This window comes from Chenopodium album, chromosome 7, assembly GCF_948465745.1.
Source record: "Chenopodium album chromosome 7, dcCheAlbu1.1, whole genome shotgun sequence".
Classification (NCBI taxonomy): domain Eukaryota; kingdom Viridiplantae; phylum Streptophyta; class Magnoliopsida; order Caryophyllales; family Amaranthaceae; genus Chenopodium; species Chenopodium album.
In genome coordinates this window covers 8853835-8881084 of record NC_137840.1, presented here as the reverse complement: position 1 = coordinate 8881084, position 27250 = coordinate 8853835, and the positions used below count along the sequence as shown (strand labels likewise).

The window sequence follows — 27250 nt, the reverse complement described above, 5'->3', positions numbered from 1 at the left end:
CATCATTGAAGGATTCAATCTACGTTGAGCCTCTCTAGTTGGTTTAGCATCTTTTTCAAGAAAAATTTTATGCATGCACATAGCGGGGCTAATGCCTTTTATGTCAGCTAAAGTCCATCCTAAGGCTTCCTTATGATTTTTAAGCAAATTCAATAACCTAGTCTCTTGAGATTGATTTAAAGAACTTGAAATAATCACAGGTAGAGTCTCATTATCACCCAAATAGACATACTTCAGATTAGAGGGAAGGGGTTTCAATTCTAATTCAGGTGCCTTAACAATAGAAGGAATCAATTTAGGCACAACAGAGGGTAAAGATTTTTTTGCATCCATTAGAAACATCAGATTCAATCACATCAGACGATGCTACAAAAGAATCAACCAATTCTGTTTTTTCAATATCACCAAAAACACCATTTTCAAACAAATTTTCACACCACTCATCAAAGACATCCTGAGCCATCCAATCACATGCATCAAAAGAATCTATAGAACTAACATTATTGACATCATTAGGGTATTTCATAGCATCAAATATGTTGAATTTTATCAGTTCTCCATCAAATTCCATTGTCAAATTACCTTCATGAACATCAATTTTAGTCTTGGAAGTCTTTAGAAAAGGACGTCCCAACAACAAAGGAACGCTATCAGATTTATCACCCATATCAAGCACATAAAAATCAGCAGGAAAAACTAATTCATTCACTTGAACAAGCACATCTTCTAAAACTCCCATGGGAAATGCATTAGATCTATCAGCTAGTTGGATAACCACATTAGTCTTAGACAAAGGACCAACATTCAAAGTATCATATACAGACTTAGGCATGACATTGATTGAAGCACCTAAATCTAGCATGCATCTTTCAAAAATAGAGTTACCAATTTTACATGGAATAGAAAACATGCCGGGATCCTTACATTTAGGGGGAAGTTTCTTTTGAATTACTGCTGAAATATTTTCCCCCATACTTACCTTCTCAGAAGGGCGAAATTGTCTCTTATTAGTACAAAGTTCCTTAAGAAACTTTGCATAGCGTGGTACCTGCTTAATAGCATCAAGAAGAGGAATATTAACTTCAATTTTCCTAAAAGTCTCTAGAATTTCATTGTCCATAGCTTCTTTCCTAGACTTAGCAAAACGAGAGGGGAAAGGGGGAACATCTTTAAAACGAGAAACATCAAAATTCACATCAGAATTACTCTTCCCTGCAGTTCTCGCTCTCTTTATCATGTTTTTCCTTACTCTCACTATCTACATCATTAGGTCTGACTTCTACTTCTTTCTCTACTGCTCTTTTCTTCATTCTAGGTTCTGCTAACTCTTTACCACTCCTAAGTGTTACAGCTTTAGCATGTTCATTTGGATTGGCAAGTGTTTGAGAAGGAAGTCTATTCGAGAGTTGAGATTCCAAATTACTGAGAGTATTGCTTATTTGACCTATCTGAGTGTCTATGTGATGTAAGTGAATGTCAGTTTTCTTTTGATATTCAACACCTTGATCATGAACCTGTCCTATTTGGTTTGCTAACTGTTTCACCAAATCTTCTAATGAAGGGCTAGCAGGTTTAGGTGATGGGTTTTGTTGACCAAGTTGCTTAAATTGATTAAACTATTGAAATTGTGGTCTATTTCCATACCTTAGATTAGGGTGGTCTTTCCAACCTTCATTATAAGTATGTGAGAAAGGAACATACTTCCTATTTTGTTGACTAGAAAAACCCCCTAAGGCATTAACATCTTCACTCTGTAAAGTTGGACATTCATCAGTAGCATGAGAAAAATCAGAACAAACACCACAAACTCTAGATTTAGACTCATTACTAGCAATTTTAGAAACAAGAGTAGTTAAAGTAGCAATTTGTTGAGAATTTTCTTGCAATTGATTCTGAATACCACTTATATCAATTTCATTTACTCTTTTAACATCATTTCTTGTACTAAACTGCTGTGTGTTTTGAGCCATATTAGAGATTAATTTTCTAGCTTGACTTGGTGTTTTATCCACTAATGCACCTCCACTAGATGCATCTATCATACCCCTATCATTAGGTGACAACCCCTCATAAAAGTATTGAATTAGCAATTGATCACTAATTTGATGTTGTGGACAAGATGAACAAAGCCTATTAAAACGTTGCCAATACTCATATAAAGACTCATTATTATTCTGTCTAATTCCACAAATTTCCTTCCTAATAGAACCTATACGACTCGCAGGAAAGAATCTTTCAAGAAAAACTTTTTCTAATTCTGCCCAAGAATTAATGGAACTAGATGGAAGTTGCTCATATAACCACTCTTTAGCAGGATCTTGCAAAGAAAAAGGAAAAGCATGCAATCTAATATGTTCCTGTTCTATTCCTTCGGGATTCATAGAAGAACATACAACTTTAAACTCTTTTAAATGTCTATAAGGATTCTCACCTGCGTTCCCATAGAATTTAGGGAGAAGATTAAGGAAACCTGAGTTCAGTTTGAGGGGATTTTCTAGCTCCGGAAAGACAATGCAGAGAGGATCTTCTCCTGTTTTTGGGGCTCCCAGCTCCTTCAACGTCTGTTCTGCCATGTTGTTGTATTTGATCGGCAATGGATCTTCTATTTCAAGTGCTGGTTCAGCACTGAAAATATGCAAAAGCTCCTCTGGATTTGCTCCGTTTATCAAGTCTATGTACGCTCTTATGCGCTGAAGTCTTGCTTCTTTATCGTATGCGTACATGCACCTGAAAAATATTTCATAAAACAAGTACATAATGAGTATATTATGCTGCCAGAATGTTAAATAAATAATGCGTTTCAGATTTTCACCTTATTGCTGACACAGTAGCATAAAAACAACATTTAGACAGACAATATTCATTTAAATTTATTCTGCCAGGGATTTTAGCATAATGTTTCAGTTTATTTCTATTTGAAAACCAGTTATTAGATCAGATTTGCAAAAACTCAGACTAAAAACAAGCAAGCTCTGATCTATGCTACTTAATGCACTTCATATGTCAAAAATAATTCACAGAATGACACATAAAAGGGAACTAACTCCTCATACAGTTTCTGCCAGGAAGCAATTATACACGTTTTAACATTCATAATTGAGTTCTAATGGTTCTAGCAGATTACATAAACAAGATTAATTCTTGCAAAAATAAGTTATGTGAGTACTTAAAGCAAAAGCTGAACATAAGTTGCTAGCATGCAATTATTCCGGTGAAGAAAATAAATAAATTAATAGGATCAGTTACAATATGTCAATCAGATTTTACCAAGTTATATCAAAGAGGATTAAGCAAGTCCTATTGTAGTTAGGCTTAAACAAACATAATTAGAAAAAGCCAATCAATAAAACTTGCAAAAATTTGGGTCTAAAAACAAACATATTCTATATAATCATGATAACAGGCTCATCAACCAATTTCCATCATCCATGTTCAAAATTGGTTGATGAGCCAAATCAGTCTGTATATGTATAAGTATGATAGATTATGCATATGCTATGGATTTTTTTTTTTTTTTTTTTTTTTGATGCATATACCTGATTGTTTAAGCTCACTAATCAGATTGTGTTAAACAAGAATGAAGCTTGCAAAAACGGTACCAAGAAACAAGCAAAAGACTCATTATAACCAATCTATCATATAATTAAGTTTAGTTATATATTCAAAGTTCAAAAATGTGGTTTCATGCTATTACTAATATAGTCATTATTATTGATTCAATGGACTAAGCATTATATATATAAGTACTGTTAGATCAAAATGACATTTATATTAAGATAAAACAAAAAGCTTACAATGGTACTTATATCCATACTAGTTAGTCAAGCAATATATGTCTAAATGATTTGTACAGCTATAGTTTGCAAGCAACTACAGTAAAACAAACTAACTATCCACATTTAGGCACATACAAAAGCAAGCCTACGTGTATATACTCCTAGAGTCGTAGAGTTAAGTAGGATATAACTAATAGAATAATATATGCATAAATAATTAAACAACAATAACAGAGTTGACAAGAAGTATTAAGAAAATTAAACATATCTCCCCGGCAACGGCGCCAAAATTTGATACGTGTCGTTTTACCGTATTAAATTAATAATTTAATTACCTAACTTAGACCATCAAAAATATTTATAAGTAGTAAAAAGGACAAGCAAGGGTCGATCCCACGGAGAGATTGTTAATCTACTATACTCAAATAACTCATAAAATACAGTAACTATTTACACTATTTACATATGATGGGGGGGGGGGTTTAAAATGAATCTAGTAACCAAACTAAACAAGACTAAAAATACTAATCTACTATTTACAATAGACGACACAACTGATCGATTTAACTCTCACCTTTGCCAGAATTAAGCATTAATACAATAGATAGTCGACTTTAAGGAATTATTCAATTGATATTATTAGACTAATTGTAGAGACTTTGGTAACAAAGGCTCCCCGTCTTCCCTTATTTTAAACCAATTTTGAACTAAGCCGAAATCGATTCTAAGCCAACTTAATTAACACAAATATAATCGCAACATGTCTTAATTAATATTGGGAGCATTAATATCTAGGAGACATCATTAGTCCTAATTACTCTAATCATATAAATGCTTAAAATAATCAGATTGAACTCACTTTCTAATTTATACCAAAACTATAATCGCAGACCTTGGGTAAATTAGGAGTTACTTGACTATACAGTCTAGACTAAGCCAAACCACATAGTTAACAATAATTAACAATCATACATTCACTTAGTAATATGCATAATCGTAATTTAATCAATGAGACACAAGCAAGTCCAAATAACAATTGAATTGCTAAATTACTCAAAGTAAACAATAATATCCAAACAAACTAATCTAACAATGTAAATCTAACAAAGTACTAAATCATATTGAAAGAATAGCAATTGAGAACAATAAGTACGAGAAGAACTTATGAATTATATGCCCAAGAACTCCGTACAAGACTCGGATTCGACCTCGCGAATTGTCGTGGCTCTCGTTCTACCTTGGGTTCGAGACTAAGCCCTCCTCCAATGGCGGTCTCCTCTTCCAGTTGCTCAATCACGAACTCGATCAAAACCCGATTTAGTCTATGATTTCTTTTGGTTGTAGTTGTGTGTTTTTATTGGAGAAATACGAGCTGTATTTATAACCAATTTCATGAACTGATTTTGCGAATTTTTCTTGGCCAAAACTCTATCTTGTGAATCTGATATATTCATCATACTACTCTTCGAAGGATTTAGATGGAGTTGCGAAATTACGGGCATTAGTTAAGTATTTGTTGCACTGGTCTTTGCCTTTTTTTTGGGGTTCTTCACGCCAACTCCATCCTTATCTCTTTTTTTTATTATTTTCTTTGCTTTTCTTTTATTTGATGATGAAAGCACGTGATGCTTCTGTTGCTCGGAGTTAGCAAAATGGGCTAACTTCTTTTTATTTGATCAAATCTACTCTCTTTAACTCTTGCTTTCCTACCAAGAACAAACATTATAATATTAAGTATCAAATATTATAATAATAGCTATAAAATAGAATACTAATATAATATAAGAACTAAAAATATTAAAGTGATTAATTTCATAAAATAATTAATAGAAAACGACTATAAGACTAATACTAGGGACTAAATATACAGTATATTATGCACTTATCACCTTATGGAGTTGACGATCTCTTGGATCGTTAAGGGGTGTAACCTTCACCTCGTGATGGTTTACAAGTTCCTTAAAAACTTGTTGGCGACTCTTTTGCTCTATCTTCTTCCCTTTTGGACGCCACCGTACTTTAGTGTATGATCACAGTGGGGTTCAAGCTAGTGGGATTTTAAAGGCTTGAAATTATTCCCTACAGAAGCTGAAAAGTTCTCTCGGCGCATTAGTACTACCTTACTAGAAGACGTTGTCATTGTTGAGGTTGAATCCATCAGCGTTTTCGATCAAAGTGATTCAGAAATTCTTATCGACGAATACGGTTCTAATCTTGGAAAAATAAGTGTAAAAAATTCAGAGATGCCGAGGTCAAAGCGCCCAAATATCGGTTCTAATCAGGTCGAGAGCTCCCTTAGACGCCCTGGGAAAGAACCATTGGAGGAAATCGAGACTCAGGGGTCCGACATCCGGGCTAAAGACATTGAATCCGTTGAACGGAGTATTGAGTCTGAGAGAGAAGAGGATGAGGAAGAAGGAAGAAGCCAAGGAGGAGAAGAAGAAGAAGATCATGAACCCAGCAGCAGCAGCGAAACTGATGAGGAAATTAACAAAGACATCAATATCGGCGAGCAAGTGATTGCCGAGGAAAGTCTTGATGAGGGTTACAACTCGGAAGATGACAATGATGTTTACCGGCAGCCCCTGCAGCTCTCCGACGAAATCAAGGTTACACAGGTAAAAGTTGATGATGTCTGGTTAAGAACTGCTGATGAGAAGAACTATTGCAGCGTCGGCAAGAGGTTTTTTCGCCTTCCTGATGATTACGTTCTAACCCTTCCTGAGTCCGGCAGCACTGTTGTTGATTGCCCTGAGGGGCATATTGCTGTTTACGCCAAGCACTTTGAGTTTGGTCTTCGTTTTCCACTTCATCCTTTTATTGAAAAAATATTTAAAGCTTGGAATGTTTGTATTGCACAATTGACACCGACAACAATTCGTAATATTGTATCGTTAGTTTGGGTCATGATATATATGGATTTTTCGTTAACGTTGAATTTGATTCGCAAACTTCATTGGTTGAAAAAAGACAGCCAATCACCAGGCTGGTGATCTTTGTATACTGTTAACGGCAAGGTTACAGTCTGGCTGAAATTGACCAGCTGTAAAATGTGGCAAAAACAATTTTACTTTGTTAAGGTTCCTGATACCTTTGCTTTGCAAAGAACTTTCCATCTCCCTCACACTAGATTTGATACACTTAGAGATACGAAATTAGGCATTCTTAAACGAAAAGCTTTTCGGTTCTTTGATTGTCTGTATGTTAATGAAGGTAGAAAAGTTAAGGTTGTTACTAGGGAGTGGCTTCCCAACTGTAATTATATACTGGGCAACGCTCCCCTCTCTCATATCGGTCTCTTCAATACTGATGAATATGGTATGATTTAAACAACCGTTTTCAATCAATTTAATTCTTTGCTTATTATTATTATTATTATTATTATTATTATTATTATTATTACTGTCCTACTTAAGCTACTTTAATGCTTATTACCGTGTTAGTATTCTTGCCATTTTATTAATATTTATCAGAACATACATTGCTCTAAATGATCTCGGATTTATACTGACATCAACCTTTTTATACAAGTTGGATAAAGAGAAGCTAGGTCTTCATCCCGACGGCAGTGTCAAACGGCAGTGTCCACCTAATCCTAGGGGTAAGTTTGATACCCTCCCCAAATTCGCCACCCGTGCCTAGAAAGGAAGGCAGAGGAGCAAGCGAGACATGACTGCTTTATCACAATCAAAGTCGGCTGAAGGCTAGGTTCTACTCCCTCTCAGAAGGGGTGGTGGTGCCAGTAGGTCAAAAAGGACTAGCTCCGCCAGCGACCGAGACCAGTCCAAAAAGAAAAAGTCTACCCCTGCTCCCGGCCAACAAACAAGTCAGCTAAAGGATTTTGTCGCCGAGAATAGGGTGATCATGAATCTGGATGAGGAAGTTATCGGCGATTTTAAGAACGAGGCTCATGAAGCCGACATACCTGCTCCTATACCAACTGTCACCAAAGCTGAGAAAGTGATTTTTGTTTCCAAAGAAGTTCCCTGGTTTACAACCGGTCTGTCTGGGTCTGCCGGCCAAACTGCCTTTGTGTCGGCCTCTGTATCGGACTTCATTGAAGTTCCACATGTGAGGATTCCTGAAGAAGTATTTAATGAACTTCTGGACTTTCCTGTCGGCAACGCCAGCGAACCTTGGCGCCCTATTAAAGAAGCTGGAGGACCAAACGCAGTTAAAAGATTAAATTACTGAGCTTCAGAGAAATTAGAAGCTGAGAGCGCAGATAGGCAAAAGGCCGAGAATGAACTTCGGCTTGCTCGTTTGGAGAGGCCTCTTATCAAGCGTCGGGCCGTCAATCAGTTCCTGAGGTCTGATTTATATAGGGACAAACTGATTGACCGCGATACCGGCGGTTGGGTCGCTACACATCGGTGCGTGTGCAAGGCCGAGGACTAGGACGAGGATAGATGGAAGGTGATAGAGGATGCTTACGGTGCTGATCATCATCTTTCTCCTACCAATTACGAAGAGTCGTACTTTGAGAACCCTCCCGTCCTAGCTACCATGAAAAACCTTGATCCTCGTAGCCTTCCCGACGAAGAGTTCGATGACGCCCTTCTTGCTACTCCTCCTCGTGATGACGGTTTAGAGGAGTCAGCAACAAAGCAGGCCTGAAGTTTATGGCAGTCATCACCAAGTTCGGCATGTGGCTCTTGTTCCTATTTCTCTGATACTTAAAAAACATTTGTCTCTGTTTAAACTGTTGATGTATTTTGGTGCCCCTTTTTTTTAAAAAAAAAAACTCCTCTTACCAATACTTTTTTTTGTCTTAACATTTGTTGATGTATATACTTTTAATATTGATGACTGCCGCTATTTTACTCATCTTTCTGTTCTACCCTGTCGTGCTTTATGCTTTATTAATTTTATCGGCATCTCTTATTAATATTACTATGATTCTGCTCCCCCAGTTTTTACGAGCAAACATTTGTATGTGCTCGTGAAAATTGGTATCGATTCCTTGTTTATTCTGCAAATCACATATATTCGATACCGACTATTCTCGAGCTTCTCAATGAGAACTCTGTGATTATATTGCGACCTTTGGTGAGCCGAGCAATGGAAGTGGATCAGACCGTCCATTCAACTCGCATGTAGGTGCATTAGTTATCCAACCATCTCGCCACTTGAATGGGTGCAACAGCTAGCTAGGTCGTCTACACGTACATATCAAAAGTGAGCGGATGGCCTCATATTCTTCTGCAAAATAATACTTTTATATATGGTTTTTGCCGACAGCGGTGAATTACAAAACGCTACAACTTGGAAACCTGGCGCCTTATAAATCAAAACTATCCTTAACTATGCCGATAACAGGCTTTAAAGATATAACCAACTAAAAATATTTAAACATAGTACTTTTTTAGCACAGCTGCGTTCCATACATTTTTTAACGGTATGCCCTCTAAGGTCATAAGATGGTAAGAACCTTGCCTTACAGTCTCATACACCTGATATGGTCCTTCCTAGTTGGCAGTAAACTTGTCGTCAGCGTTTCCTTTACCCGTTGATGCTGTCCTTCGTAACACTAGATCTCCATCTTCTAACGACCTATAGTTGACGCGTTTGTTGTACACGTGACTCATTCTATTTTTGTACGTTGCCGACTTGATTGCGGCCATTAACCTGAATTCTGGTAGAAAATCTAGTTGTTTCCGTAACAGTAGATCGTTTTGGTCCTCGCAGAAATGATGAACTCGGAATGTTGGGAGCCCTACTTCTGCCGGGATGACCGCTTCTGAGCCAAAAGCGAGGTTATAGGGTGATTTGCCTGTCGTTTCCTTTGTTGTCGCCCTGTTCGCCCACAATATCTCAGGTACTAGGTCCGCCCATAATCCTTCGACATCTTCTATTTTCTTCTTCAAGGCGTTTAAAATCTGCTTGTTAGCGGCCTTCGCTTGACCGTTGGATTGAGGATGACAAACTGCAGCATAGGCAAATTTAACTTTATATATGCTAAGAAAACTTTTAACTGGGGTACAGTCGAATTGAGATCCATGATCGAAGACCATTGCTACCGGCAACCCAAACCTGGTGAATATATTCTTCCAGATAAACTTCTTCACTTCATTGGTCGTGATTCTCGCTACTGGCTCATCCTCTATCCATTTTGTAAAGTAGTCGATCGCTACTATCAGAAATTTCCGCCCTCCAGTGGCCGAGCTGAAGGGACCGATAATATCCATTCCCCATTGTGCAAAAGGGATAGGATTTAGGATAGGTGTTAGGTCGTTAGGTGGTTGATTTATTACCGGCCCAAACTTCTGGCACTTTTCGCATTTTTTGGCGTAGGCAATCGTATCTGCCTTCATTGTCGGCCAATAGTAACCCCTTTTCATTGCTTCTAGTGACATCGATCGGCCGCCCGAATGATTTCCGCAATCGCCCTCGTGTATTTCTTCTATCAACCTTGCAGATTCATACGCCGTTAAGCATCTACGCAGTGGCAGTGAGAAACCTCTTTTGTATAACATGCCTCGAAACATGATAAACCAGAAACTATCTTTCTTGATTCTTTGCGCCTCTTTCTTGTCGGTTGGAAATACACCGTGCAATTTATAGGCGAGGATATCATCGTACCATTCACGTCCTCCTGTCACACAATTCACATCTTTCTTTTGTTCCTCATCTATACTTCTACTTTCTAGAATCTCCACCATTACCGTTCGTTCTAGGTCATTAAAACTAGAACTTGCAAGTTTTGCCAGTGCATCTGCTTGCGTATTTTTGTTACGAGGTACTAAATTGATTTCAAAGTGATCCAGGGTGGCCGTTAATTTTCTGAGTTTGGCCAAGCAGGCTATCATTGTTGGTTCATGGGCTTCGTATCCACCGCTGAAGTGACTGGCTACTAACTGGGAATCTGTAGTTAGCTCCACCTATTTTGCCTCTGCCACTACACATAACTGAACCCCTTCTAGCGCCGCCTCATACTCGGCCTCGTTGTTGGAAGCTTTGAATTTGAATTTTATTGCATATTCGAATATATCCCCTTGTGGGGATGTCATGATTATTCCGGCCCTCGACCCGGTTGATGCTGCGAACCCGTTAACTGACACCCTCCAAATGCCGATATCGTCTTCGTCTTCAGTGTAGGAAGTTTTAACTATGAAATCGGACAGGGCCTGAACCTTTACTCACACTCTCGGCTTATAGATCAACACATATTCTGACAGTTCAACAGCCCATTTCAGCAGCCGAGTCGAAGTTTCCATTTTCTGAAGTGATTTTTCTAACGGCTGATTAGTCAAAATTTCGATCGTATGTGCGTCAAAGTATGGTCGCAGCTTTCTTGCCGTTATGATAACCGCATATGCAATTTTCTCTACTAGAGGGTACCTTCGTTCTGCAGCGTTTAGCACATGGCTAACGAAATATATAGGCATTTGTGCCTTCTTCCATTCAACTAGCAAAACCACCGCTACCGTTTTTGGGGAGGCCGAGATGTAAAGCTGTAGCGTTTCTCCAATTTCAGGCCTGGCAATTGTCGGCAGTGATCTAAGGTGGTTTTTAGCACTTTAACTTACTCTGATCCCCACGCAAAGGTTTTGTTTTGACAAAGGGCAACGAAGAATGGTAGTGCTTTATCGGCTGATTTGCTGATAAACCTCGTTAATGACGCCATCCGACCAGTTAGATTTTGTATGTCTTTAATAGACTTCGGTTGTGGAAGGCTAACGATAGCTTCCACTTTGTCGGGATTTGCATCTATCCCCCTTTCGCTAACCATAAAACCTAAGAATTTCCCGGACTTGACACCAAATACGCACTTTTCAGAATTCAGCTTCATTCTGTATTGTCGGAGGGTATCGAAGGTTTCCCTTAAGTCTGCTACATGGTCTGCAGCTAAACGACTCTTCACAATAGAGTCGTCTACATAATTTAAACTTCCACGTTCCTTCCCTTTTGGTCTGCAAAAACTTTGTTTACCAACTTCTGATATGTTGCTCCCGCATTCCGTAATCCGAAAGGCATCGCCTTATAGCAATAAACCCCAGCATCCGTTATGAATGCTGCTTTATTCCTATCTGGTTGATACAAACTAACTTGGTGATACCCCGAGAAGGCATCCATAAAGCTCAACAGTGCATGACCGGAGGTGGAGTCAACCAGGCGATCTATTCTCGGCAGTGGGTAACAATCTTTCGCGCAAGCCTTGTTCAAGTCTGTAAAGTCGACACACATCCTTCATTTTCCAAACGGTTTCTTGACCATGACTACATTAGCTAACCATTCTGGATATGTGCATGGCTCTATGAAACCTGCCGCTAGTAGTTTATTCACTTCGGCTTGTATAGCTTCGATCTTTTCAGTAGAAAAGTTTCGTTTCTTTTATCGTACCGGCTTGGCTCGCATGTCCACATTTAACTTGTGCACCATCACATCGGGATGGATTCCTGGCATTTCATCAGCCGAAAAGGCGAATACATCAGCATTTTCCCGCGGGAGCTCGACTAAATGGCATTGCATATCGACATCCATGTCGGATCCGATTGTTACAGTTCAATTCGGAACTCTTGGCTGCAGCTTAACCTCCATTGTTTCGCCTCCTGGTGACAGCCTAGGTACCGTCACCGGTCTTGCGTCAAATTTTTCCATTGCCAGGTCGTGTGAAGATGGAGCTCTTTCTCTTTTTTGGCTATCCTGGCCGACGCTTACTCTTCGACAAGGTTGTTTCAGCGCCGTTACATAACATTCTCTCGCCATGGTTTGGCTTTCTCTAACACGCTCTGTCTTGCCGGCGTTAGAGACATAGATCATTGTAAGGTGGTATGTCGAAACCACCGCTTGCGTGTCATGAATTAATGGTCTTCCGATAATGACGTTGTATGCTGATGGCACATCAACTATCAGGAATTCGGCCATAACGTCTCGAGCTGTCGGGCCATCTCCAATTCTGACTTGCAAATTTATGATGCCTTCAGGTCTAACCGTGGAACCATTGAAGCCAATAACTGGATAGGTTACTGGTGTTAAGTACTTTCGGCCTATCATCATTGCGTCAAATGCTTTTGCGAACAAGATGTTAGCCGAGCTACCCCCGTCTACTAGTTCGCGCTTGATGTCGCACCCATTTATCATCAATATCAATACCAACGGATCGTCATGGGGAAAGACTATACCCCTCGTGTCGGCCTCTGAGAACGATACAGAGGGTATAGTTGCTGGACGGGGCCGCTCATCTATCCCCAAAGCGTTTACCATGTGCTTATATTCGGCTAGGCTTTTCTTCGCGCCGCTGACGGAGCCTTCGTGCACGGGTCCCCCAGTAATTACATCGATGGTGATTTTACGCCCAAGCGGTGCATTACCTTGTCGGTAAATTTCTGCATTACCTTGTCGGTAAGTATCATCTTGCATTGACGAATCCCCTTGCTTCCGGTATTCTGCCTGTCTTGTCGGTGGGGGTTGTTGTCGGCTTGTCCCAGCTTGAGATCGATACTGAGATAAGTGTCCTCTTCTAATGAGATCTTCAATGTTCTCTTTCAACTGAATGCACTCCTCAGTATAATGGCCGACATTCTTATGAAACATACAGTATTTTTTCACATCTCGACCCTTAGTTATCACCGGTGCTGGTCGGTTCCAATCTTCCTTGTGCTAGTTAATCGAGTATATAGCGGCTCGGGGTGTGTTCATCTGGGTGTAGTTATTGTATCGTCCCAGGCCTCTGGCTGGCCTACTCGCTTTTTGCTGATTTTGTTGCTGCAAGCCGTTCCTACCGATGTGTATTTCTGGCGTTATATAAGCATTTTGTTGCCGAGACGACTCCACCGGTGCGGCCTGGCTGCTGGCTTTTAGGAGCTCTTCACTCTTGATATATTCATGAGCTAAACCGAATGCAGTGCCAAGATTAGGAAAGGATTTGCGCGCCATATACCTCTTAAAATCGCTGTTGGCCAAGCCATTCATCAAGGCCATAACTGTTATTTCTTGCTGCAACTTGGGTATGGTATTTGATTCAATGTTGAAGCGTCGGTTGAAATCTCTCAAGGACTCATCCTTTCTCTGCTTAACTGTCATGAGCTCTCCTGATGTTCTCTTCCTGGCACTGCTGCTTATGTACTGACCCTTAAATAATTCCACCAAAGTGTCGAAGCAATCGACAGAACTAGGTTCCAGGTTGGAAAACCAGTCTGAGGCTGCTCCTACCAGCGTCGTTGGGAAGCCCTTACACCAAACGGCGTCCGTGTTGGTGTACAGTAACATGTGACTTTCGAATGCCGCTACATATCTTTTCGGATCTCCCTTTCCGTCATACGTACACGACGGAATCTTAATTTTTTCCATCTGTTGGTCGAGAACTTCCTGAGTGAAAGGGGATATTCTTGGTCTGACTATAGCTCGAGCCGCGCGCCTCTCCGGTCCGCTGCTAACTTCATGCCGACATGACCCAGAATCACGAATGATCTGATGGCTAGTCGGTATTATCTCTTCCCGGTTATGAGTCAGAGGATGGGGTTGGGGTCCTACCTGCTCAAATTGCCTTTCAAGATTAACACCTACAGGCCTTGCAGGTATACTACCTCTTAACTCACCGGTAGCCACCTCGGCCTCCTTTCTCTTTCTGGACATTGTCCGCATAACTCTGGCCGTAATCTCTAGTTCTTCTGGGGTAAACCCCTCCAAAGGATCTGGGGTTGTTGCTCGGTTTTGGTCGGGTGTTATCGGGTTTTCTATTGCATTGCCATGAAGAAGGTGGGTTTCATCCTCTACCACAATTTCGGGTATGTTGTTAACGGTTTTACTAGTGTTAGCATTAAGGATATTGCTGTCATAGTGTCTGTTCTCAATTTTCGGTATCGGTGTTTCTATTTCTTTATTTCCTTCCATGACTGTCGAAGGTCCTTTGGACGGTAGAAGTTATTACTTTCCCCTCCTTCTAGCACCAATTGTTCCGGGTACGTTCTTGCACCGTTATGCCTCGGGGTTGGTAAAGGTTTACCGTCCAATTCAATGCCTGCACAGTCAACACATATTAACTAGCCCGGGGGGTTATCCGGGAATAACCGCTCCGATGCTGAAGTTAGCAACCTGAAGAGAAGAAGGAATAAGAGAGAGAAAGAGTTTTTTAGAGAAAGAGAGAGAGATTGTACCTCTATTACAAAAATATGGCTGGGTATATATAGGAAAATAACCAAGCTGGTGCCACCTAAAGCTATAGGTGGCAAACCGACCTTGTAGACAGCAGGTGTCTACGTGGTCGGAAGCAGCTCTCCACGTGGCCGGAAGTAGCTCTCCACGTGGCCGAGAATCGGGCCGTTATGGATGCTTAAAGGATTTGCTAATCGGTAATTGAATAGTAATGCGAGGCCATTATCGGCTAAATAGCGACGTTGTCGGTATTATCCCGTACAATTATTTTGTAAGAAGTTAATCAATGATAAAAGTAAACAAATAGTTTTTTCTTTTGAAATTGGTTATTGATGGAGTATTTTCCATTACTGCATATTCTTGTGTTTTGCAACTTCAATTTTTACAATTATTTGTAGCATGTCTATTACAAGGTTACAACTAATGTGTGTTGTATCTTAGCAAAAGAAGATGCTTATTGATGCATTCGTAACTTGTCATTTGAAATTGAACATCAAACCCCCTTTTTGTGGGGGGGGGGGGGGGATGCGCCCTTATGAACAATGCAAAAACTACAGATTAAGGTGGAAGAATTTGAGTTTGTAACCTATCGTACTATTAGGTACATGTCACAAATAAGTTATTATTGGTACTTATAATATCCTTGGTCTCCAAAGCATGAATACACTTGGCCTCTAAGATTATAATACTTTCTATCCGAGGTCAAGGCTTACCTTTGTAGTTAAATTATCCATCATATTCTCTTGTTTTGAGGATATGACATAAGACACACAACTACTAGCTCATTAGTAAGTTTCTTAGCTTTCTTTAATAATTAGATCCAATATAATCTAGAGAGTTATACCATACTATGAGGGATTTTAAAGGGAGGAATGTTAGGCATGTAAAAATGCATAATAAGGGGTATTCATGTAATTATACATAAACGAATGTATATTTTGGTATCATTGGATGATCAAATAGTACCACTTAATATACAATGATACTATATATGCACACAATGGTATTATATATGCATTCAGATGTACTAAATTTATGTATAAATAGTACCACAGAGGATTTAATGGTACTATATAAACTTTTAGTGGAACAATCAGCATGTGGTCCTCCACCACGTGATACAATTCGACCAAAAAATAGGTAGGGTCTACCTACACACTTCTCTCTTCCTATCTCTCTCCTCTTTTCTCTCTCTACCATGTGTTTTTAAAATATTTTAATCAATGCTATGTATTTACAAATGCATAACAGTCCTCTATTTCCACTTCCTCACTATACTTTTGGATTTATACTCTCATACCTTTTTATTCACATATTGGATAATTAGTACTCGCTGTTGGTGGGTTATTTACCTCATTTGAGGGGTTTTCCATGTTAAATTTGTGTATCTCTTATTACTCCTTTTGTCCATCTTTTTTCTATTTATTTCTCTATATCATTTTGTGCTTCTACTTGCGCTCCTAATCCCAACAGTGGTATTAGAGCCAGGTTATTTTGAGCGTTTTTTTCTTAAATCTTAATTTTTAAGATGTATTTAATCCACAAAATATGATATAGAGAAGTTTGGTGGCAAGATTAGTTTCAGCATATGGAAAGTCCAAATGAAGGCTATTCTTACCCATAGCGGTTTGAAGAAGGCAATAGATGGAAAATAAAAAAAAAGTCCATCTACTATGATTGATGAGCAATGGAAGGAGTTAAATGAGCAAGCCTCATTAGTTCTTCAACTATGTCTGTCCAAGGAGGTGTTTCGTGAAGTCATTCACGAAACTTCGGCTACAAGCCTATGGTTGAAACTGGAGTCACTATACATGACCAAGAGTCTTGCCAATAAATTGCGCCTCAAAGAGTGATTGTACACAATTCACATGACGGAAGTCCAGATCGACATGACATAATTCCAATATATCATGCAAAATAATGTAAGATGCATGGGAACGATGTTTTCGATTGTTACAAACTTAAGAAAAAGTTTGAAAGAGATGAAAATGAAAAGAAACAGGAAACATCTGAATTTAATGTTGTTGATTAAGATTTGAAGTTGTTCTTTTGGCTACTTCTCATCCTAGAAGTAGAAATTCTAATTTAGGTTCTTGATTCTGGTTGTGCTTACCATGTTTGTTTTCAGCAGAATCTCTTTGTTGATTATCAATCAATAAAGAATGGTTCTGTTTTTATGGGCAACAGTTCTCGTTGCAAAATTCATGGAGTAGGCTTTGTTCGAATCAAGAATATTAATGGGAATATTATAACATTATCTAATTGTCGACATGTTCTTGCCATGAAGCAGAATCTAATCTCAATGGGTACACTTGATTCTAAGGGGTGCACGTTTTCAGCTCAAGGTGGAGTTCACAAAGTCTCTAAAGGTGCTCATGAAATTATGAAGGTCGTTAAAAGTGAAAATATTTATGTACTTCAAGGTTCTTCAATTTCGACTTCATAATACCAAACTTCAAATTGGTGTTGCCTTCCACGTCAAGCTAGTTCAAACATGTCACTTTCTAAATCTAAGCCTGAAGATCATTCGGGTTTAGCATGTGACATATCTGCCTAATACCCTTAGGGGTTCATACAACTAGTACACACTATTATGGAATTTGTGTCAAGGTGGAGAATGTTGGGTATATGTCACAAATTAAGTCACAAACAAGTTATTATTGCTACTTACAATATCCTTAGCTTGGTCTCCAAGGCATGAAGACTGTATCCTTGGCCTCAAAGGTTATAATACTTGCTCTTCAAGGTCAAGAGGCTTACATTTGTAGTATAAATATCCATCATAAATATATCTCTTGCTTTTGAGGACATGATCACACAAGCTAAGACACACAACTACTAGCTCGATCATTAGTGAGTTTCTTAGCTCTCTTTCAGAATTAGATCCAATATAAACTAGAGAGTCATATATTATACTCTTGTACCCTTCGGGGTTGTACTCGATCTCATACCCTTTTTTCATATATTGGATAATTCGTACTCATTGTTGGTGGGTAGTTTACCTCATTTGAGGGTTTTTCCCTTTAATTTGTATGTTTTTAATTTTATTACTCTTCTTGTCCATCTTCTATCTATTTATTTTTCTATATCATTTTGTGTTTCCGCTCCTAATCCCAACATGTACTAAGGTTCTTAATCTTAATCACTAGTCCAAAACCTTATATGTTTACCTTGATGAGATTGAAAGAGCGGATCAAAAAAAAAAGAGAGATTGAAAGAGAAGTAAACAGATTAGTTGACTATTGTAATTCGGATTATATAGAGCATAATTGAATGATTGAAAATCTATAGTACAATCCACGGTTCGCATGGGGGAATACTCTATGGTCTTGTAACGCATGGGGGAATACTCTATAAGTAGGCAGATCAAGGCTTCCGCCGCCTCTTCTTGTTCCTATAGCCGTGCCATGTTTGCATTCCGATTAGAAGGTTACGGGACTCCTTTTCACAATAAGACCTGGACGATTATCCCTACCCTCGGTAGCTTACGAGTTTACGTCCATCCTTTCCCCCTTTTTTTATTAGAAAAGCTCCAACCGTCTCTCTTAAATAAAGCTCGCCAAGGCGACCTGGGCAGGTCGGCCGGGTCTTTCCCTGTTGTTCTGTTTCCGCCACGAGATCGAAGGAGGCAGGAAAGGAACGTTTCCCCCCAAAACCCCCTCGGGGGGATGTTTACGAGGAATCAGGGTTTTTAAGGGGGCCAGCTTACGGGCCAGGCCTTTCTCTGACCTGATAACATGGAGGAAGGCTAACCCACGACAGCTGACGGCGGATTGAGGGCGGAAACTATGATTAAAATTTGGCGCTTGAGTGGGGTCTGGGGGGTCCCATCTATATCTATGAACAAGAGAGACCCCTAAATATATCCATTTGAAAAAAGAGATGAATAGATAGGGCAGAGCCACCTGAAGGAAGAGATCGACGATCCCCTGCAATCTTTCTAAAGCAAGAAGCGAGAAACTTGACTTTGAGAAAGAAGGGCTGCTAGGCTTTTAATCGAGATGGATGTTACTATGCCTTTGCCTGATCATGTTTGGGTTGAAGATGCTCAAGGTAATGTGTTCCAGCAGGATGTCCCGAGGCTGCCTAATAAGCAGGAACATTCACAACAACAGGTCATAGACTTATAAGCAATTGATCACATTTGAGCATGCAACTCTCCTAGTCTCATCTTTGGGGCGAAGTAAGCCAATTACATTGCCTATATTGGTAAGGTTAAGCAGTTTAATCGCATTTCTCGTCTCTCGCTCTGATCTGGTGTCGTCGCTCACAGTCCAAGAAAGGTAGTCCTTTCATTGGCTAACGGGATTAGGCCCCGCAGGGCGAGGGCTGCCTCTCTCTCTGATTCACCACCGGCATCCCAAACCGTATGAAGCAGAAAACGTGCAATAAGACTAAAGCCAAAAAGCGCGTCTAATAGCTCTCTCTTGAAAGCGCTTCGATTGCTAATGCTTTCCCGGCAGTTTGAGATCGAGTGTAAGTTGCTCTAGTTTCAGGGGAAGGGGTTTTTTCTTGGCAGTCCACCCCATCTCGTGTAAAGAACCCAGTGAGTCAAAGTGATTTACAAAATGTCTTAAGATTAGGATTTTGTAAATTAACTAAGAGACCATAGAAACGAAGCGTACTTCCCTTGAGGATAACCCTCCTGACTATCTAAACGGAAGTTTTAGTGGCAGGAGACATGTAAGCCGCCCAAAAGGCGGTTCCTCGGGTTGGTGGAGGACAGGCTAGGCTGTGGAATCGCCAGGGCCTCTAGTAAAATAGTGGCGAAACTTAACCGTTTCGTCAGTTCGACCGGTATTCATGCATGTACGTGGAGGAAGAAGGCTATGGTTGCGTGAGGAAATTCAGAAATAGCCATTATAGGCTACTTTGCGAAGGAGCACGCGTACAAGTTCTTCTGTTCGGGCTTAGCAAAATGAAGTGAACCGGACTGAACGTGTTACCGAGAAATAAAAAGAGCCAAGTAGAAAAGCAGCGAAACATAAATTCTCGTAGAAAAGAGAAATGTTTTGTTTTCTCGTTATTCGTGGAGGGGTCGCGGAAAGAGTTGGGTTCGAGTCCCATAGCCCCGATGTGGCGAAAAAGACTGACTGATTCAACAGGAAAATAAGGGACTGGCAGCTGCTATATTTGGTTACCCCCGTCGCGTCGTTCGCTTTCATGCGTGTGAAAGTAAGGTCTCCCCTTCTTCATCCGAAGTATCTCCCCGGAACGAGCCCTTTCCCTGCTTAATCCGAGAAGCTGCAGTGAAAGAATAGGAATATTTGGGTCTACCAAGATACATATGAGGTCCAGAGCTTAAGTGGGTACCTTGTAGGACCTCGACTCGCCTACTCGGGTTTCTTCTCGGCGGCGATTACAGTCTGTTTCCCAAAGCGACCTTGACTATCAACTACAGATTGGTTGAAATTGAAACCATTTAAGTTGAAGGCCATAGTACTAATACCTAAAGCAGTAAACCAAATACCTACTACAGGCCAAGCAGCTAAGAAGAAGTGTAAAGAACGAGATTAGTATATGGGCCACTTTTTTCATTCGACGTTCCGGGGTAAGGACCGCCCGATTCGACCAACTTTATGATAACAAGAAGGCGAGCTGATCTGCTTTGATCAAGGAAAAAGCCCAGTCAGCCACCACCGGAGATTTGCTATGTAGCACGTGATGTGCTTTCGATTTCCTGTTTTTTCTCTGGCTAGAAAACTTGTCATCGTTTCGCCACTATTTTACTAGAAGCCCTGGCGATTCCACAGCCTAGCCTGTCCTCCACCAACCCGAGGAACCGCCTTTTGGGCGGCTTACATGTCTCCTGCCACTAAAACTTCCGTTTAGATAGTCAGGAGGGTTATCCTCAAGGGAAGTACGCTTCGTTTCTATGGTCTCTTAGTTAATTTACAAAATCCTAATCTTAAGACATTTTGTAAATCAACTTAATGATTCCTCGTAAACATCCCCCCGAGGGGGTTTTGGGGGGAAACGTTCCTTTCCTGCCTCCTTCGATAAGGAAGGTTTCTTTAAATTCAAGGTTTTGTTAAACAGTTTCTTTGAATTCCTTGAATTTAAAGCTTTTTAAACTTTGAATGTACGAGCTCGCTATTCTTTATCTGGGCCCCGGGGGGGCGAGGGCCAAACTCCACTTCGCTCTGCTCTAAGGGTATAGCAGCCCGGCGTTCGAAACAAGTTTCTCACAAGGTCGTAGCTTCGCTACTCGGCTGTGCTCCCCCCGTGGGTGGGGGTCGCGTCCTTCGAAAATCCGAATTCGAGGTTGGGGCGAATTCGGTTTTCTTCAGGTGCCGTTCTTGTGTTTTTTCTTGCCGATTTTTTCCGTTTTTGTGTGTTAGTTATAACGGACGCCATGCTGCTATAATTTGTTACCCCCGTCGCGTCGCTCGTTTTAGATGGCATATACAAGTCTCCGTGTTGTCGATAGGCATTTCAGGTTCCGGATACGCTCACTTTTATTATAGACCTCGGGATTGGAGGTTTGAATGACTCATATGGATGGTCGAGTCGGTTTCCGCATATTGCCCGGGCAAAGGCGCCCTCTCGAGGCTGGAGTACTTCCCTGGTACCTCCGAACACTTACGTTTCGAAGGGACCCCCCAGACCCCACTCAAGCGCCAAATTTTAATCATAGTTTCCGCCCTCAATCCGCCGTCAGCTGTCGTGGGTTAGCCTTCCTCCATTAGTACTTCCACACCCAACTGACTCAGCCAAGAGAGAGCCCATGGCAACCATGCCCATGGTATGATTCCACAACCGCCTCACCACCTTTTAGGCAGGGTCTACTTCTACTGGTGTTGGATTCTCCCTGCCTAAGTGGCCGCGACATTTTGTAAATCAACTTAATGATTCCTCGTAAACATCCCCCTGAGGGGGTTTTGGGGGGAAACGTTCCTTTCCTGCCTCCTTCGATAAGGAAGGTTTCTTTAAATTCAAGGTTTTGTTAAACAGTTTCTTTGAATTCCTTGAATTTAAAGCTTTTTAAACTTTGAATGTACGAGCTCGCTATTCTTTATCTGGGCCCCGGGGGGGCGAGGGCCAAACTCCACTTCGCTCTGCTCTAAGGGTATAGCAGCCCGGCGTTCGAAACAAGTTTCTCATAAGGTCGTAGCTTCGCTACTCGGCTGTGCTCCCCCCGTGGGTGGGGGTCGCGTCCTTCGAAAATCCGAATTCGAGGTTGGGGCGAATTCGGTTTTCTTCAGGTGCCGTTCTTGTGTTTTTTCTTGCCGATTTTTTCCGTTTTTGTGTGTTAGTTATAACGGACGCCATGCTGCTATAATTTGTTACCCCCGTCGCGTCGCTCGTTTTAGCCAAAAACAGAATGGAGAAATGGGAGTCGGAAAATAAGGAACAAAAAAATTGGGTTCGAATCCAGCCTCTTAAAAGATGGAGGGGAGCAGGAAAAGGGGGAATTTTTTTCATAACTTTTTAACCGTAGGCATCTTGCCAGGAAGTTGGTGGGCTCATCATGAATTAGGTCGGGGTGGCTGACAAAATTCTGGTCTTCTTCAATCAGGTTCTCAAACCAATCAAAGCGACGAAAACTCTCGCGAAATTCCCACGGCGAAAAGAGCAGAGTGAAGCAGAAATGCCCTCGCCCGGGAGGCTGCGGTCAAGATAAATAATAGTACGCACGTACATTCAAAGTTTTTGAAGCTATAAATTCAAGGAATTAAAAGAAACTTTTAACAAAACCTTGAATTTAAAGAAACCTTCCTTATCGAAGGAGGCAGGAAAGGAACGCCCTCATCCCATTTCCTACCAGAAATGGTAAGGGCGGATAGCAACATTAACCACATTAGCTACATTAAGAAGGAACGCGACCCCCGGGGTCGATCCCAAAGCCATAATGTCTCAAAACGAGGAGGCCGTAGAGAAAGTCTTCTTTTTTCCTTTGTCTTAAACTTCGTGAAGAACTCCATTCTATCTCTTCCTCGGGCTACAAGACCATAGAGTAGGCAGAGGATGGAAAGCAAGCGGGAATCCAATTTCTTCCTGTGAGCGATGGAGTAGAGTAGAGTAGAGCGAGTTGAGGGTTATAATTAGGCAGATCTGACAAAATCCAATTTCTTCCCCTAGCGATGGAGTAGCTATTTACTTATGAGATTAGTTGAGATTTCCCCATGCGAACCCTTGGATGCGATGGTATACTAAATTCGATATATAGTACAATCATTAGTTGACAATCTCAATCCTAAATTCCTAATAAGAGGTTTACGTCACCAATGTTTTCAATAAGCCAATTTAATATGTATGGAATAATAATAGTATAAGAAGTTGGGTGCTAGAGGAAACCTCAGTAGGGTTGGTGCTCCCAAGGGTTCGCATGGGGGAATACTCAACTAATCTCATAAGTAAATAGCTACTCCATCGCTAGGCTAGGTGAAGGAACAAGAAATTGGATTTTGTCGCTACAAGACCATAGAGTATTCCCCCATGCGAACCGTGGGTTGGGGGTCGCGTCCTTCGAAAATCCGAATTCGAGGTTGGGGCGAATTCGGTTTTCTCAGTTGCCTTGTCGCGTGAGAAACTTGTTTCGAACTGTCCCTTTTTTCCAGTATAGCCTAGAAAGAAGCAGGCAAATCGCTCTAGGTTAAAATAGAACCTACCTCGGAAAACTACTTTCGAAAACAAACTATTTACTGCAGATCGACATCGGAGGTGGCCCAAACCTAGGCTGTGACGCTTCCTGGGAGTACAAAATTTTTCGAGCGATAGAAAACCCTAGTGGGGATAGGCCTTATGAGGGTAAAAAGAGCATTTCTCTAGTTCAGTCAAATTCATTCCAGCCACACAATCAACAAAGTCCTGTGTTTCCTGTGTGTCGGTGTTCTAACGAGGACGAGAAAAGACTCAAGACGGGACGGGCGGTTTTTCTTTTAGGCAGCTGTTTACCGTTGGATCTCGCCAATACAGCCTCCTATAGTTTTCGATACCGGTTAAAGGTTATGGAAGAAAGAATATCTCCCCCAGGTGTATGATCAAGATTGATAAAAGGCGAACGACGCGACGGGGGTAACCAAATATAGCAGCTGCCAGTCCCTTATTTTCCTTAAAAAACTGGCGTAAACATGGAACCTTAAGTAAATACTTTTTCCAGTTTTGGAAGTCTCGAAGGGGCCAATAAAAGAAGGTTTGTGAGGTTTTCGCGTGTCTTAAAATAGCGGGCATTAAGCCGCCTTCTATCTTATTCTTCCGAAGGCTAGTTAATAAACCAAACCCTGTTGACAGCGGCGAAAAGACTAGCAAAGGCGATTCGTTGCTATCCGTCTATCCTATCCGATTTCGAGTTTGATATCTAAAAAAGAATCGATTTCATTCAACGTTTGATTCAAAGAACTGCGCTTAGCCCCCCCGCTCATGAAACGGCTTTGCTGCAATGTGGGTTGAACCGGGCGGAAATCTCCTTTGGAAGGGTCTGTTCGGGTCAGACCTATGAGACTACTCTCATGGGGCCTTTTCAATAAGTCTCGCGTAGGGGCGCTCCCCTTCCCCTTTTTTACTTAAAATTGATTAGACGAGAAAGGGGAGTACTCTCTGATGTGCGTTCTAGGGGTTAAGGAGATTAATACTAACAAGAAAAGAGACAAACTACAGGAACTCCCCGGAACGAGCCCTTTCCTAAATGGCTAAGGCTCGCAAGGGCCCTTTTGGGGCTTTGGTGTTTTGAGCTAGGTTTTACGGCTTCAGTCCGGTCTCACGACTAGGAGGAAGATTGCAAACATGGAGTGACAGGGGAGAAGGCCGAAGTGAAATCCCGAAGAATGCCGGCAAGGATGTTCTTCTCTAGCCGCTGATGAGAAAGATTGCCGTTAGGGGCAAGGATTATTTGGCAAGAGAATAGCATTGCACGATAACTCCCTAGCGAGGGCCGCCTCTACTCACTCTGGTGCCTTCATCCGAGGAATTTAAAAATTCGCTCTCGGTTACCGGACTGAAGCCGTAAAACCTAGCTCAAAACACCAAAGCCCCAAAAGGGCCCGGTTAAACAAAAAAGGCATCAAAAGGAGTTTGATTCTAGGGGTCCCATTCAATTCCTTTGACCGGTCGTTTCGAGCTTCCAGTTCTTCTGGATTGCTCCCGACTTACCACTAGCGCCTATCCGTAGCAGCCCGCTACCTTGAAGCCTCCTTTGAATCCAACCTATCTTCTCTCTTCAATTACAGAGACCGTACATACAAAGGTCTAGTCATCTCCTTCTAAGAAGTAAGATCTCCTTCCTATATTCTAAAAAGAAAGAAGAAAGAGTCCTATGCTCCTCCTTGCTCTCTCTCCTACGCTCAGAAGAGAGAGAACACATGACAGAAGAGAGAGAGCTACAAATTGAAAAAACATTCGCAGCCCTACAAAATAGTCAACCTTCCTTCCAAAAGCTTCGGGCTATTTCTGAATTTCCTCACGCAACCATAGCCTTCTTCCTCCACGTACATGCATGAATACCGGTCGAACTGACGAAACGGTTAAGTTTCGCCAGGAATTACCTTGTAGTCAGAAAGAAGAAAGCCAAACAAGCCGTTTCACCCCTTACTAGAAAGCTTCCCGCGAGGACGCCCTCCATTACACTAGCCCAAATCGATCGAGAATCTCATCATCTGTTAGGTGGGCTAACCAACCGACCGAGTTGGGCTGAGCGTCCATGTCGCAGAACCGGTCTTTTTCTTTCTTTTTTCTGCATGGCATAGCTATGGAGGATGAAACAAATGCAACACAGTGGGATGTCTGCAATGACCTGGTAATCTCTTGGCTTCATAACAATGTCTCTGAATCTATTAAAAAGGATAGACTCTTTTTTTTACTATGTATACTCCCCGGATCAGTCGGTAGCGATCCGATTGACTTCTTTGAAAACCGGCCCCTTCCTCTACTCCTATTTTTGCTTTTATACATGCTGCAAAGTATCGTACAATCAAATAAAAAAACAAAAGCTCATAATCCTTCCTCCACTTATTGAGACAAAACGAAAAGCTAGCTTAGTCTTTGAAAAAGGAAGAAAAGAAATAACTAGCTTCTTCCTTAAACGTTCGTGATCCTTGCGACGAATAGAAGAGCATGTTCAACATAATGCAGCCAGATTAGCTAGTCTTCATAGTATAAGAAGTTGGGTGCTAGAGTTAAGATCGAGATATGAAAGCTAAAACTAGTTTAGGATAGATGTAGAGAAATCTCAAATCTAGAGCTTGATGGAAGCAGTATATAGCTTTTACTTTGTCTATTCCTGTAATCTTCGAGGGATGAAGGGAGTAATGTTCTTATCAAATTTGATTATCACATGAAGAATGGATTGGTTAGGTGTTAGGAATAAGACACCCTAGCTGAAAAATACCTTAACCATATTAATCCCTCCGTCCCAAAATATTGACACAGTCAATTTTACACACATTTTAATGTACTAGTTTGACTTTTTTTGTACGATTAAATATTAATAAAAATTATTTTAAAAATTATATACCCTTTAGGCGCGCATTTTGAGGGAGATATTAGACTAACTAAACGGATAAATTAATTCACAAAATATTACCACCAATAAGAAGAAATGATGATTAAGTTGCTACGGTTTAAATTTTATAGCTTAATTTATTCGTTTACGTAATCTAATCAACTCCTCAAAAAAAAAAAGTGATAAATGTTTTTTTTTTTTTTTGTTTTGTTTTGATGGAGAAAACGTTTAATGTTTACCTTTGTTTTATTATATTCAACAACGAGGGTGAAAATGGAATTCGCCCTCTTTGCTATGATATAGAGGACGAAAAATAAATTCACCGTGTTTACTTTAGAAAGACAAAAGAATTCGCCTTATTTGCTATGTAATAATATAAAAGGGCCGGGCAAATATAATTTCGCCCTCCTTATTGATAGAAATTAACAAGGGAATGTACAACTCGCCTTCCTTGATCGATTTATGTCGCCCTCTTTGATCTATTGTCTTGTAGTGAAAGGGTGTGTTGTTAGTATAAAAATAAATAAATAAATAAATAAGGGAAAGTATTTAGCAACATATGTTATGATAAGATATGTTTCTATTATGTTAGTAAAAAAATATGGTCAAATATAATACATGAATAGCTAGTGAAAAAAAAAAAATCAACGATTTAGATATTCTGAGATGGAGGGAGTAATTTTATTATTATTTTTTTTAATCACCCATTTATGAATTTTAACATTTCTATTCAGCATATGCATCATAGACCGATAGGAAATCAAGTGCATATGTGTAAGTGTCTAACTAGAACTGACAATCTCATAACATATTAAAAAAAAAAAGGACTTTCAAAATCATTAAACCAAAAATGAAGTTCGAAACTTCGAAAGTGATATAAAACAATCCGAAGTTGGTTCATTAACTTAAAGAGAGATTAAAATAAGGAGGCCAAAGA

General features: G+C 40.5%; 2 protein-coding genes across 2 annotated transcripts; both read right to left on the bottom strand.

The window, feature by feature from the left end:
• Window positions 1–366: 366 nt before the first annotated feature.
• On the bottom strand, window positions 367–7834 carry LOC145639970 (uncharacterized). The gene is made up of 6 exons (XM_081691286.1): window positions 7702–7834; window positions 2813–2819; window positions 1645–2727; window positions 1250–1395; window positions 500–1167; window positions 367–387 (listed from the first exon to the last, which is right to left on the bottom strand). Exons 1-6 carry the CDS (start codon window positions 7832–7834, stop codon window positions 367–369), a joined length of 2058 nt encoding a protein of 685 aa, XP_081547412.1.
• Window positions 7835–12281: 4447 nt separating this feature from the next.
• LOC145639969 (uncharacterized) lies at window positions 12282–13313 on the bottom strand. Its single transcript, XM_081691285.1, has one exon. The coding sequence runs from the start codon at window positions 13311–13313 to the stop codon at window positions 12282–12284; it is 1032 nt and encodes a 343-aa protein (XP_081547411.1).
• Between the last annotated feature and the right edge of the window lie 13937 nt (window positions 13314–27250).

Bases quoted from the DNA above. Each gene is read 5' to 3' on its own strand.
- LOC145639970 (XM_081691286.1), bottom strand. From the start codon at position 7,834: ATGAAGTCCGATACAGAGGCCGACACAAAGGCAGTTTGGCCGGCAGAC. The intron at 1,168-1,249 runs GTAAGGAAAAAC...CTCGTTTTAAAG, and splicing joins TAATGATGTAGATAGTGAGA to ATGTTCCCCCTTTCCCCTCT. The intron at 388-499 runs GTTAGTTCTATA...TTGAAAAAACAG, and splicing joins ACCCTAATGATGTCAATAAT to AATTGGTTGATTCTTTTGTA.
- LOC145639969 (XM_081691285.1), bottom strand. From the start codon at position 13,313: ATGTTTCATAAGAATGTCGGCCATTATACTGAGGAGTGCATTCAGTTG.